The following is a 16061-nucleotide window of genomic DNA, read 5'->3' as shown; positions in this document are numbered from 1 at the left end:
TAATTTAACTTTCCATATTGATGACTAAAGATGAACAGATTTTTAGTGGAAGATAATGGACTCACTATTTAAAGACACATTCATGCATCATCTTTCCAAGTATTTATAATAAGATTGAAAATGAACTGATAACTTCATTAACTCTAACTTCATTAATTCTGACTACCAGAATTCTGAGTATCTTTATAATTTCCATAATTCACAGACTCACAGAGCTAAGAAACTGAAATGCTTTTCATGCAAAATCCTTTATCAACACTGCTCCTGCTTAGAAGTGCTTATTCTGGTATAATTTTCACTTCCTGAGGTAGTGGGGCTACTGTTTCTTTTCTTTAGTTACTGCTCAATATCCTAATGCGGTTCACTGTCAATGAGTTGACTCCAATTTTCGTCTTAAATTTTAGTTTCTTAACTTCACCCTATTACTCCTTGTAATTACTTTTACATACCGTTGCTCTTTCTAACTTGTAAAATAATACTTTTCCCTCTTTAATATTAACATATTTCATATTATTGTAGATAGTTATCGTCTTTCCCATCAATATTTTTCCAGCCAGCTCTACATATTCGGGACTTTTTAATTGTTTTCCATTAATCATTTCTACTATTCATTAAATCACACCACTATATTCCTCCTCTGGAACGATATAATTATCATAAATAGAAGGATACTGAAAACAGCATTTAGCCAAGTTGCTCTATAACTCAGTTTTTCCTGGAGCCGAAGAAGGTCTCAAAACTCTGTTTCTTAAATAAAAAGAGAAGAGACTCCTTATGACCTCTCCTTGGTTCAGTTTCTATATTGCATCATTATCCAGGTTTTCAGTCGCAGGAACAAAAGGATAATGATGGAGCTGGTATCAACATTTTAATACATAAAAAAATGTCACTTCGATCATGCGAAAAATGGCCAAATCCTGGATTAGTGACTGACACTATTACTCATTTTTGTTTATTGAAAAAAATGTTCATTTTAAATGATAATATTTTGCCAAAATGTAAGAAAAATGGAATGAATTTGAAAAATGTTTCTTCAGTTTGGCTTTCTTATTATGCCACGGTGTTTGATCCTTGTCAGAGGCCTTTCGTGGATGGTGGACATTCAGTGGAGACTAGAACACACGTATGAGCTTTCTTGTTGTAAGTTTCTCTATGTAGAAGAGTGTAATGTTCATTCAATGTGTATAATTCCAAGGATATCTATACAAATAAATATAACATGGTTGCTGGCTGTCAGTTGAAGACTAGGAAAATAAATGGAAAGCTTTTATTTAAAATAACAAATACACATATATGATATATATAAAGTATATTTATATATTACATACTTATATATAATTATATACAAGCACATATATATGTATGTGTACATGTGTATGTGTGTGTATTTCAATATATCCACACATATGAAAACTTACCAATAGCCTATGGATATGGATAGCTTAACTCATCAAGATGTTTCAAGAGATCATTAATTTCCAACCATTGCATAAATTATATTGTAGGAATATATGTGCTAAAAACAGTCAATTAACATTCAAGGTACTTTCAACTGATCTATCCGTTCAGGCTCTTGGCCATGCCTATAGATGAACAGTAAGAACAAAAGTTGCCCCATAGCAGTTCTCTGTTAAAACTTATTACAAATAGTAGTAGATTTCATTGAATTGAAACTTAGACTGTTCTCTCTTTAGCTTCTGGCTAAGCAGGAGAACTACTTTCCAGATATTAAAACCTTATAGAATAAAAATAGTAGCTTGACTGAGATTTTTGATAATAAAATCCCTAATGAATGTTCAGCTTTTGTAAATAGTTCATTAGAATTAGGAACCTATTTCTTCTTATGTATAAATTGTACTCGTGCATTTGCCTGTATGTGCATTTGCAATGGTTTGAGATGGCTTATTTATTGCTCTTTGTTGTCTGCATACCCAAAACTTTAAAATCTAAAGGCAAAGAACATCCTGATTCTTAACCTGTCACTCAATGCCAGGCTAAGTAATGACAGAGAAAAATTAAATAAACACAATCCGTTAAAAAACCAAAAATGTGGTTATTTGGGATAGACCTGGTAGTGTAACAGTTGAACATATTTAATATTCTTTTCTCTTAAGATTAACTTAGATTTTTAAAATATACTTTTATGGGGCAGCCCTGTGGCATAGCGGTTAAGTTCGTGTGCTCCACTTCGGTGGCCCTGGGTTCGCAGGTTTGGATCCCAGGTGTGCACCTACTCACCCCTTATGAAACCATGCTGTGGCAGGCGTCCCACATATAAAGTAGAGGAGGATGGGCACAGATGTTAGCTCAGGGCCAATCTTCCTCAGCAAAAGGAGGAGGAGTGGCAACAGATGTTAGCTCAGGGCTAATCTCCCTCACCAAATAAATAAATAAATAAATAAATAAAATATACTTTTATAACGTATTATGTTTACTCTTATGATCCATCTCAAATAATTTGTTAAATGAAATGGTATAATGATCTTTTACACAACATAGAGTATGAAAATTAAAAAAAAATACAAGTACCTGGTTGCAAAATGTTTAACTACAATAGACAGGGATACCCTTGTAACACATATGGAAGCACATTCATGGGAATTATCAGTGCATTCATAGCGAATTAATCAGAATAAGGTCTTCCTACTCTATCAGACCTAGTAAATTTAGGAAGGATACGGAATTGCTATGTTTTCTACAGCAAGAAATTAGTGAAATGCCTACTATGATATGTAAAACAGAAAAGATAATCCAAAGAAGAATATTTGTGACTGAAATATATCTGGAAATATTGCACTCAAAGACAATATTAAACTTGAACTCTGGTAAAAACCCCTTTTTTGCAGAAGAAGGAAGGGGAAGTAGGATTACCAAGAAACATGAATGACAGAATGTGTATGCGATACAATATACACAGGATATTTCATTCTTTGTGTGCTTATATGTGAATTGGATGACATGAAATAAAGAAAGACAGCAAAATAACCACATGGAGAGGTCTGGAAAGTGTAATTAAAATTTGGTGCATGTCGGGGTTGGCCCGGTGGAGTAGCGGTTAAGTTCGCACATTCTGCTTCAGTGGCCCGGGGTCCGCCGGTTCGGATCCTGGGCGTGGACATACTCACCGCTCATCAAGCCATGCTGAGCTGGCATCCCACATAGAAGAGCTAGAAGGACCTACAACTAGGATATACAACTATGTACTGGGGTTTGGGGGAGAAAAAAAAGAGGAAGATTGGCAACAGATGTTAGTGCAGGGCTGATCTTCTTAAAAAAAAAATTGGTGCAAATAGAGGAGGAAAGGAAGACAAGAAGAAAAGTAGACATTAAAGTATTATTGTAATTATTAGCCAGATATAGCTTACAGCACTATTTTCACCTTATTTTATCTATTTTTAATAATCACCTTGTAAAGTGCTTAAATAAGAAAACTGAAGATTACAAGACTTGAGAGAATGTCATAGATCTCTTAAATGGCAGGATAAAAATTTGCATTTCATCTGACAGTAAAGATCATATTTTCCACAAACCTTCATTGACTTGAAGACAAGTTTAAGATTCTTTGGATTCAATTAATAGGCATTGTATATATAATTAAATAAGCTTGAAAAAGGAAAGTGATGCTACAAATGGTATTGCCAAAAGTCAGGAGACCAAATAGGGTTGGAATCTTGAATTAAAAAAAAAAATTGGAACCACTGCTATAAAGAGTGCAAATCAATATAGGGACCCCAAGAAGATAAAATTGATATAGGGACCCTAAGAAGAGATTCTGAGAAAGACTGCTAAGAAGAAGCACAGCCCTAGCTACAGAGCTTTGTGTCAGAAGAAAGAGTGCATCAACTTGCATTCATCCTTATCTTTCTTCCCCTTTCTGCCCAGTCAGGCTCCATTAAACAATGAATGAAAATTATCAAAGTGTATGTACAATGTACCACATCATGGACCAGTGAAATCAACTTGGCAATTTTCTGATGAAGGAATGATATGGACAGCAATGTGCAGATGCTCCTGAAAGCTGACTTATAGAGCAGTGCTGATTTTGATCTTTGGGAAGATTAGCTGTTCTGCCTTGCTGGCTAAGGTGAGCTGCCTTACAGATTAAATACAAAACAGGTTTTAAAGGACTGTTCTATACTTTCCCTGCCATCTGAATGAGTACCTCTTAAAAGTTAAAATCGACTGAGTTGTACAGTTATTTTTCAAATTGTAATTATATACAACATAAAGTATATAACAATGAAGTAACTCTGATACTGATAATCCTAATCTGAAGGATCCAAAAGTCATATGAATGCAGACATTAATGCATCTTAGAGGAAGTGTAGAGTGCATTAAAAGTAAATTCAGGGAAAAAAGTGAAAGGCAATTTGAACTCATTGGCAAAATTATTTTTAGTACATCATCACTACCATTTACACAATTGAAAAAATTCTCATCTTGAAAATACCTATCGTATGTATGTGTGTGTGCAATATAGAATGAAAAATATTACTTAAATATACGTGCACATATATGTGCATATACCATTTTGCCTTCATTTTTCACGAACAACCTCAAATTAATTGAGGCCATGCAAGATGGTAAGATCCACATTGTCCTTAAGCCCACGATATAAACTTGTGTTTCAGATCAGGTGTATATTCAAACCGTTTATCACTATCCTCACTTTTTTGAAAATATGATGTAAGTTCCTACTTTATAAAGACAATATTCCTCAATAGGCAAAGACCTCTGCCACACCCCCCCCCCCCCCCAGCTAGATCACTGAAAACTTATCTTCAACCATTTACGTCTCCCTCCTGTCTGGTCTTCTCAGGAAAGGAGGCGTACTATTATAGGCTGTTTCTTCCCACCTGTGATCAAGATTCTATACAGAGCCACCTCTACCTCAGTGCGTCTTATTAAATCAATTATTCTCTCTTTGGTATCCTCAGTTTCATGTCTCTACTGACATTTTGCCCATCAGCATAGAAACATACTGTCAGTCTCGCAATTTACGATTAAAACCTTCATTCTATCATGTTCTCATTTATTTGCTTCACGTTTCTCCCCCACTTTATTACAATGCTTCCCAAAGAGGATAGTGTGTTTCTCCTTTTTTTCTCCCATTTCTTTGCTTCTCATTTTCTTTCCACCACACTAAATTTGTTCTTCTCTTCATTGTAGCAAAGGATAAATATATATTTTTCCATCCAAGTATTTAAAAGGAGTAATTGTTCAGACTCTGCAGACAGACTCCTAAGTTCAACTTTCTATCAATGAATTTCTATTTGAGTATGATTCTTTATCTTTGTGATTCAGTTTCTTTAGCTGTGATTCAGTTTCTGTTTTATTAGTGAGGATAATAACACTCTATGATCATAATCTTCTAGTGAGGTTTAAAGGAATGATAATAGGTGTACCAACTCAATAAAAACTTAGAAAAAAGCGCTTAAAATCCATCCTGACACAGAGGAAACAATAAGTGTGAGTTGCTGTTACAATTATTGTGGTGACAGTGATGATGATGATGATGAGCTAAAAACTGCTAGTGACAATCACCCTGTCCTCTCTTTTGCCAAATCCAGTTAATATTGATAATCCTAAATTTGTTTTAAGTTTCTAGAATACTTCACATTTTTAATGACTATCTTCCTCCTGGATAGCGTTCCTTGGGAATTTTCAATGCCAAAATTCTCTTCTATTTTTTGAAATTTTCTTGCAAGACCCTATTTCTTTCTTGCCTTCTGTTTGTTTCTTAAATATTGGTGTTCCCTAGGATTCCAGATTCATCCTTCAGAAAGAATTATTCACCCATTTACCTGGATTTACCTGAGAGAAGAAGCCATCCAAGGAATGAAAAGCAGGCAATCCTCTCTTCATCTTTTTATCCATGTTACATTCATTAATTACTCTAGTACTTATTGAATGCCTACTCTGTGTCAGAAAACATGCTAGACATTGGGAATGTAGTGATGAGTTAAAAAATAATCTTGTCCTCATGTAGCTCATGTTAATAATTAATCAAACATGTGAACATCAAATGAGACTTTGTCTCATTTCCTGCTTAGGTACCTTCAATGGCTCTCCATTGGGTGAAATTTAACAAGGTCCTGTGTGCTCTTATACACACTAACTTAATCTCTCACTCTGCTCCAGAGTCAATGATTTTATTTGGTTCCTTAATGTGCCATGTTCCACTCACCTCAGACTCTTGGTGCATTTTCTTTCCTCTTCCTGGAATGCTCATCTTTCTACTCTTTGCCTAACTACCTCCTAAGTTTCTTTCAGTTCTCTGTTCAACCATAGCTGAATATCACACAGGATCAAACACCCTAGATTTTGTTTTCCCAATAGCACCATCTAACTCTTCTTCATAGAACAGCTTTTATTATCTATCTAAGAATGTATGTGATATTTAATTGATGTCTGTCCAGTTCCATGGATTGGAGGATCTTTGCAGGCAGAGACTGGCTCTGCTCACCCTTACATGGCTCATGTGGAGCACAGCAATTGACACATAAGAGGCACTCAAAATATAAATATTTGTTAAATAAACATATGAAAACTGATCTTTTTATTATCACATTTTTGACCCAGGTTTGACAATCTCAGGAAACAAAGATTAAAACGAGAAAATATTTTAGGGAAAGAAATCAATATTTTACATAGACCAGTGACGACTACTGCTCTGGAAGTATTTCCTCACTTTAAGTTCTACTTTGCAGGCCCCTTTTGTAGCATCCAAAAGATAAGTTAATCTTTAATTTTAAATCAATATAAAACTGTGATTATTAGAATTAATGAGACTTTATATTATTGCTAATAGAAAAATTTATACAAAACACACAAGTAGATAATTAGATAGATAGCTAGATGATAGATGATACAATAGATAGAGATTGATTCACTTCAATATCTACAGCAGCACATCAGGATAAAATTTCTCAACCTGTGTTATGAATATATTCTACAGTATCTAGAGAATCATCTGGAGTACTTGTTAAAAATGCCGATTCCTCAGCCCCACTCCAGTCTTTCTGAATCAAAATATGTGAAGGTAAGGCCTAGGGATCTGAGTGTTACTAGATTTCCAAGCTGAAATTGTTAAACATTTAAATACTGAAACACACTGCATTATCAGTTACACTTCAATTCTTCTTTGCTAATTGCCTGTGTTCCACTTCATTTCTACAAGGACCTGAGCATTATATACTCTTAAAAGTGAAAAGCAATAGATTAAGGCCAATGACAAATCCTTAGACATAAAAAAGAATAGGGGAGAGGTTAATGGTTTCACTAAAGCTGTCTTGATGTACCCACAACTGTCAAGCAAAATTCTGTCCCCTAATGAGTGTTGGCTAACATGGTGAAGATTTTTACAGTAGTTAGAAAAAAAGCCTCTTAATGTCACTTAGTACAACATAAAGAAATGCCATTAATAGAACTGGCATTCCTGATAAATCTGTTATCTGAAAACAACGTTGGGGGGCATATACATGGTGTGTTCTACATCAGATCTTCCCACCATAACAAAATATATTTCCTAAGAGAGGATCTAAAGAGTCAGAGAAAATCATAATTAAAATATAATTACATCTCAAAGAGGAAATATTTTATCATTTTAATGATCTGACAATATGGATTATTCATACCTTTGCCAAATCTCTATTCATGGAACAATGGGTGAGTCACCTAAACTACTAACAGTATGTTCTTTTTACCTTCTTTAAGGAAAGGATCCCTTCTCTGGTCTCTTTGTCGGTGGAGATGGAGAATATCCCAACACCATCACCATTAATGATGGAGTACGTCATGTCAGCGTTTGAACCAGTGTCTGCATCATTGGCCTTGATTTTCCCAACAGCTGAACCAACTTGAGCTGACTCAGGAACATATAGCTGATAGTGCTCTGAAAAATATTTCATATTAAACTTATTTGATGATAATAATGCTCATAAGACAATAATCTTACAAGAAAAAGATATTAAAATATTTAAACCACATATTCAAATGAATATTATATTAAGTAATATATAAAATGGATTTGTTTTCAGATTTTAAATATTTCTTAGTATACTACTTAGTAATGAAATATTATATTTATATAAAATTTAAAATATACGTAAAACAGTCCACATGAAAAGAATTTGTAGATATCTGAATATAAAATATTTTTCTAGCTCTACATCCATAAACAACAGAAAAATAGATAAGGGAGGTCAAGTTTGCATTCTTATGTTGAGCCAAACCTGAATTAGTCAGGTATTAGTGTAATCCCCAGTGCGTTTCTCCCTCCGTATAGCAGGTGAAGTTAAAATATGAAAGTATGAGAACTTATAATTCAAAGTGAAAACAGAGAGAAGAATATATCCTATCTATGAATATGATTATTATTTTGATCAATAAACTTAAGTTTAGTGAAATGGGTTAGTCATGATAAAGAGAGATAGTGAATGTATTTATACATTTATTTACCATGTATTCCTGGTCAGCTTCTAAAAAGATTTTGAAGTGGTTTTATAATAAAGTCATAAATAAAATAAGGTTATTAAAATTAAAAAAAGAATGACCAAGTTAAAGCCTGAGAAATTAAATTTAGTGACTGCATAGAATGTTGCAGTATTTGTGATTAGCATTTATTTTGACACTATATATCCTATAGCCAACATTAAAACACTACTGAGTGTATATATTTCATTATCTTAGATGCAGAAATATATTTTTCAGTATTTCCTGATACTAAATGTTTACACTGAAAAATACAAAATAGTCAAAGTTTGTCCTGATACTAATTCCTATAAGGAGAGTACAGGAACTTATGAAATAGACATTAAGAAGCATAATGGACCTGTCATTAGTGATTGTTTTGTTGATAAATTAGAAACATATCGATTAAAGAAATTTGTTATAGAAAATCACACATAGCCATATAAATAACAGGAACGTTGAATTAAAATGTAATTTTATAACAGATTTTCAGCTATGACTAAATTAATGATGATTTAACATTATACACATATACATTTAGACTATACAGACAAGCTAATGTGGAACCTCTCTGAGAATAATTTCCCTAAGCCAATATACTGTTAGCTGTGGTATGATAATAATTTTTTAAGTTGATATATCTGGTAAGTATATGGAGTATTCTAATTTGCTTCTAAAGATACAATTGTATGTTTTAAAGTGCTATATGGACATACTAAGGATTGACTTGTGTGTGTATGTGTATCTGTGTTTATTCATTATTCAACAAATATTTTTCCCAGTTCTCTTCTATAAAAATTTGAGATGCTACTTGTCATAAAATATTAATTTTTAGTTCAACAGTCCTCACCATCATATTTCCTGTGTAGAGCACCCTCTTCTGTGAAACACATGATCCCCTGACCTTAATCATGTGTTTTAATGGGGATCTGCCATATTGCTAAAGACTGTATCCCTCTTGATATAGTTAACTGACCTGAGAAGAGGATGAGACTCATGTTCCTGTAAATTTTTATAGGAGTCCTCCTTGCTTCTCACAGTTGATTGGTGAAAGGGTAGGCAGCTGATTCACAATGACCCAAAGAGAGCACAACACCCAAAGAGAATACATCTCCTGATTTTTTTCTGAGATAGAGAGGCTAGGAGGTCAAGTTCCTGGCTGCTGTCGTCTCTAAATTCCATACTTCCCATAATTCTGTAAGCCTCCCAAAGGACTTCCAGCAAGTTAAGACTGGGAGGATGACATTTGCAAACAAAAGAAGTCTTAGTACGAAGAGATAAATAAGTAAATCACAGAATTATTATGGTGGTAGTATTACAAAGCAGGTTGTTTTTACAAAGAAAGTTGCAAAAAACTTTACAAGTGGGTCATAAAAGATTCATAGACCCGAAAACATTTAGGCTGAGTCTTACAAGAGGAAGCATATCTCTGGAAGAAGAAGATCATGTTAAAAGGAAGAACTGATACTTGCTGATACATTCTAAAAACTGCAAGTGTAGTAACTCTTCCCATTCACTATGTTCCATTAGACAAAATGGAGTATATTAAGATTAATATTTTAATGTTTAATACACTTTCCATATAGTTGAGAATCTATGAATTGTAAATTGTGAATCAACTTTCAGTAGGCAGCTTCTAAGGAGGTCCTTGATGTTCTCTATATCCATGCCCTTGAGTAATCCCCTCCCCTCAATTGTTGGCTGGCTATAGTGACTCACTTCTAATGAATTGAATATAGCAAAATTAATGGGATGTCAATTCCAAGATTAGATTGTGAAATTACTGTGGCTTCTATCATGGGTACTCTCTCCCATTTTCTCTTAGATTGCTCCTCTGGGGGAATTCAGCTAGCACGTTGTATTGAAGCCCTGCCGAGTGGACCATATGGCAAGTGACTGAAACCTGACAACAATCATGTTGGTAAGCTGGAAGTAGCAACCATCCTAGCCTCGCCCCAGGCAAGCCTTTGGATAAGACCACAGCCCTTGATGCCAGCTACACTGGGATCTCATGAACCTGAATCTGAGGCACCAGCTAAGTCAAACTTACATTCCTGATCTCTGGAAATTGTGAGATAATAAATGTTGGTTGTTTTACCTGCTAAATTTGGACTGAATTGTAAAACAGCAATAGATAATTCACACAGCTCCACTGCAATTGTCAGTGATTTGCCAAATCCAATGAACCCTATTCAGTTCTTGTCATCCCATGGTGCTTTGTGTAATGTGTGGGTAAGTTAAAACCCAAGCCAAAAGAAAACAAAAATTCAAACAAGCAAGCAAAAAACATGGTAACACATTCATTCTTGGAATAAGCTATTCAAAATGTTTCTTAATCTCCAGATCTTATTTTATAAAGAAATAAACTATTGCAGTCTCAGCCAATGCCCAAGGTGAACCACTTATCGTAATCAAATTCTCAGCTCATCCTCCCAGAGGATACCATACCATCCAGTAATCACACTCCTTGGTATTTACCCAAAGGAGTTGAAAACTTATATCCACACAATAACCTATACATGAATGTTTATAGCAGCTTTACTCACAATGGCCAAAACTTGGAAGCCATCAAGATGTCCTTCTGTAGGTGAATGAATAAGTAAACTATAGTACATCTAGACAGGGGAATATTATTGAGTGCTAAAAAGAAATGAGCTATCAAGCCATGTAAAGACATGGAAGACTCTTAAATCCATATTACTAAATGAAAGAGGCCAATCTGAAAAGGCTACATACTGTGTGATTCCAATTATATGACATTTTAGAAAAGGCAAAACTATGGAGACAGTGAAAAGATCAGTGGTTGCCAGGGTTGGCGTGGGGAGAGATGAACAGGCAGAACACAGAGGATTTTTAGGATAGTGAAAATACTCTGTGTGATACTATAATAGTGGTCATTATACATTATACATTTGTCCAAACCCATGGAATATACAATACTAAGAGTTAACCTAAGTTAAACTATGGACTTTGAGTGATTATTATGGGTCAGTGTAAGTTCATCCTTGTTAAAAAAATGTAGAAATCTGGTGATTGATGTTGATAATGGTAGAGGCTATATAGGTTTAGGGGCACAGGGTATAGGGGAAAACTCTGTACCTCCCTCTTAATTCTGTTGTAAACCTAAAACTGTCCTAAAAAAATAGAGTCTTAAAAAAGAGGATTATCTTTTAGAAATAGTAATTAGACATGAAAATGAAGATGCTCTGATACAATTCAAAAGATCAATTCTAAGTATGGTAGATAGTCTAAAACGTGTATAATAAGGACTGTAAAATGCCCCCAAAAATTCAAATTGATAAAATATATAATACCAAAGTATTCAAAATGTCTCCTAATCACTATAAATTAGCTGATAGAGAAGATTTATTTGTAAATCAAAAGAGATTTAGGATATTTTTATAGAACTTCTAAGGATTGAATGAATAGCCAGATCCTTAAAGAAGACTCTAAATTCCAGGAGAATAAATATGGTGAGCCCCTTTTCCTAAAAACAGCTTTATTGAGGTACACTTGGTACACAAGGAACTGTACAGATTTAATGTGTACAATTTCATGAGTTTGGATATATGCAGACATTGATGAAACCATCACCAAAATCAAGGTAATAAACATATCCAACACCTCCCAACATTTCCTTGAGTCCCTTTGCTTTTGTTTCATTTTTATGGTAAGAACACTTAATATGAGATCTACCCTATTAACAAATTTTCAAGTGGACAATGCTGTATTGTTAACTTGGTGGCACAGCACATCTCTAGAAATTAATCATCTAGCATAACTGAAATTTTATACCCATTGAACAACTCCCCATTTCCCACATACCTCCTGCCCTTGACAACCACTATTGAATTCTATGTTTCTATGAGTTTGACATTTTTGATACGTCATATAAGTAGAATCATGTAGTATTTGTCCTTCTGTGACTGACTTATTTTACTTAGCATAGTGTCCTCCAGGTCCTTCCATGTCACATATGGCAGGATTTTCTTCTTTTTTTAAGGTTGAATAATATTCCATTGTATGTATATACCAAAACAAACTAGGTATGGAAGGAAGAGGTAATAAAAGCCATATATGCTAAGTTTACAGCTAACATCATATTCAATGACGAAAAGTTGAAAATTTTCCTCTAAGATCTGGAAGAAGACAAGGATGACCATTCTCACCACTCCTATTCAGCATAGTACTGGAAGTTCTAGCCAGAGAAATTAGGAAGAAAAAATAAAAGGAATTCAACTAGAAAGGAAAAAGTAAAATTATCTCTGTTTGAAGATGACATGCTCTACAGGTAGAAAACCCTAAACACTCCACCCCAAAAAAAACCCTGTTAGAATGAACAAACAAATTCAGTATAATTGTAGGATACAAAATCAACACAAAAATCCATTGTGTTTCTACACTAACAACAAATCAACCAAAAAGGAAATTCAGAAAATAGCCCCTGCTCAATAGCATCAAAAAGAATAAAATACTTAGGAATAAACTTAACCAAAGAGGTGAAATCACTGTGTACTGGAAACCACAAAACATTGATGAAAGAAATTGAAGGAGACTTGAATAAATGGAAAGACATCCTGTGTTCAAGGATTGGAAGACTTAATATTGTTAAAATTTCCATAATACTCAAAGTAATCTACAGATTTGATGCTATGCTATCCTAATCACAATTCCAATGGCAATTTTTCACAGAAATAGAAAAATAAATCTTAAAATTTGTATGGAACTACAAAAGACCCATAATAGATAAAGCAATCTTGAGAAAAAAGAACAAAGCCGGAGGTTTCACACTTCCTGAATTTAAAATATATTACAAAGCTCCAGTAATTAAAATAGTATGGTACTGGCATAAAGATAGACATATAGACCAAGAGAAGAAAACTCAAGCATATAAGGTCAACTAATCTTTGACGAGGGTGCCAAGAGTAAACAATGGGGAAAGGATAGTTTCTTTACCAAATGGTATTGAGGAAACTAGACATTTACATGCAAAACAATGAAATTGGACCTTTACCTTACACTATACACAAAAATCAACTCAAAATGAATTAAGAACTTAAATGTAAGAACTGAAAATGTAGAATTCCTAGAAGAAAACACAGTGGAGAATCTTCTTGACATTGGTCTTGGCAATGATTTCTTGGATATGACTAAAATGCACAGGTAACAAAAGCAAAAATAGACAAGTGGGATTAAATCAAACTAAAAAAACTGCATAGCAAAGGAGACAATGAACAGAATGAAAAGACAACCTATGGAATGAGAGAAAATATTTGCAAACCATATATCTGATAAGCAGATAATTTTCAAAATATATAAAGAATTCCTACAAGTCAATAGCAAAAAATGAATAATCTTATTAAAAATGGGCAAAGGATTTGAGGAGAAATTTCTTCAAAGCAGACATACAAATAGCCAACAGATAGATGAAGAGGCGCTCAACGTATTTAATTAGCACGAAATGCAAATCGAAACTAAAGTGAGAAATCATCTCACACCTATTAGGATGGCTATTATCAAAAAGGCACAAGTTAAAAAGTGTTGGTGAGGTTGTGGAGAAATTGAAACCCTTGTACACTGTCGGTGGGAATGTAAAATGGTGCAGCCATTATGGAAAACAGTATGGAGTTTTCTCAAATAATTAAAAACAGAACTACCACATGATCCAGCAATCTCGCTTCTAGGTATATATCCCAAAGAATTGACATTAGGATCTCAAAGAAATATTTGTATTCCCATATTCATTGCAGCATTATTCACAATGGCCAAGATATGGAAATAACCCAAGTGTCCACAGACACATGAATGAATAAAGAGAATGAAAAAAAGAGCCTGTCTAAGGTAAAATATACAGCGAAGGTAAAATTCCAGTGAGAGAATTATAGAATTAATAGAAGAGGAAATTGGGGGAAAAAACCAGAGATATTATGATAAATGAGGATGAACTCAATGAGCTTTTGATGTCTCTAATAATAAAGATCACCAAGAATATCAAAAATAGAGCTGCTAGGAATTAAATAAAGAAACCAAGATCTTTTGGACTGGGGTCCTTCTAGAGTAGAAAGCATATTCTATAGAGACTAGTATACCATTAATGCCTATATATTTTATGAATATTTGTGTTTAACATAACTATAATATTCACATGGACTTTTTTTTTAATCCTCCAATATAATAACTTTACGTCCTGTCACATTTTTAGTATAATGGGAGGAAACATAAAATTATCCTAAAATAACAAAATATATCAGACACAACTTACTCTAAATACTAATTCTAACAAAAAAGGATGAAATACCAATCATGAAGACATATACCATATGGAATTACCTTGGAGAATTCTGATTACTGAGAGCCAATAGTCCATAAATAATTAGGTATTATCATCTTTGAATAATAACAATAATAATATTTGAACCTTTATTAACCTATTATTTTATGAGAATTGGCATTCTCTATAGGAGTGAAGAATACTTGGGAGAAACTTTAAAGGGTATAATTCAAAATGTATGTAGAAATCTTTGACTAATAGCCTAAAGTTCTGCACTGCTACCCATGAAATGATTCAATCATGTAGAAAGAGTCAGTTTATTGTTTAGAGAAAAATGTACTGTTATCTAAATAAGATTAACAAAGGTCATAACTTAGAGAATCTTGGTATACATGGTGAATGATCTTTTGCCTTTCTGTATTATATTTATTCTGTAATTACTCTCACTGGGAAAACGAAACAAGCATCCATCTTGGATAATTTTACAGTACAGTCTAATCAGCATTTCCACTGTTGCCAAAAACTCCCTCAGGGTACTCTGCTCGAGTTCACCAAAAGGTTACATACTGTAAGAGTGTTATCCCATTTCCAAGAGGATTAAAAAAAAAATAACAACACTGAGATTGAGATTTCACACACACATATAAACACACACATATATACCCACACATTATATATACATATGAATACATATTATATGTTTGTTATTTAGTATTTCCATTTATGCATTAGCTTGAGATAGAAAGATCATATACTCAATTCTTCCTGTTGAAATCAAAAGGAGAGTTTTTTCCCCAGATCCTTCCTTTTCTTAAAGTGTTTAGTAGAGAAAACTTGTCATATACGTGACTATATATATAAAATATACATCTTGCATAGCTACAATGTACTTATACATTTAAAAATTTCATAACGTCATAGATATAATCACAGATCTAGTTGATATAATGAAGGAATTGCTTAAACAATAACTGTTATAGAATGGATAACAATTGAGTAACCAAGCCTGAGGCAGGAGAGAGAAGCAGCTGGGGTCCGAAGAACTAGAATGTAGGGCTCAAGCCTGAAAAGATTTTTGCTCCATCTCTCTCTTTTCTGCTTGTTTTTGCATAAAATGTAAAAAAGTGCATTTAAAAAAAAATGAAAACCCAAATCATCTAATATGTTTTAAAATGCAAGAATTTATTTTTCAATTTCTTTATTAAGAAAATAGTCATTATACTGCTTTTCATATAGCTCTGCTTTTATAAAAAATAATTATATTTAATAATTATGCTGCCCCAGTACGTGCATAGTAAGTAATTTGGTATTCATACAC

General features: G+C 33.6%; 1 protein-coding gene across 2 annotated transcripts in view; it reads right to left on the bottom strand.

Moving 5' to 3' along the window:
* Nucleotides 1-16061, bottom strand: part of CDH18 (cadherin 18) — a 305318-nt gene that overhangs the window by 89768 nt on the left and 199489 nt on the right. For both annotated transcript variants that reach the window (XM_058564305.1, XM_058564306.1), the window contains exon 5: nt 7707-7894. In XM_058564305.1, coding sequence (XP_058420288.1) covers nt 7707-7894 — 188 coding nt within the window. The remainder of the gene's footprint in view (nt 1-7706; nt 7895-16061) is intronic.

Source organism: Diceros bicornis, chromosome 20 (assembly GCF_020826845.1).
Source record: "Diceros bicornis minor isolate mBicDic1 chromosome 20, mDicBic1.mat.cur, whole genome shotgun sequence".
NCBI lineage: Eukaryota > Metazoa > Chordata > Mammalia > Perissodactyla > Rhinocerotidae > Diceros > Diceros bicornis.
This window is presented reverse-complemented; position numbering and strand designations above follow the sequence as displayed.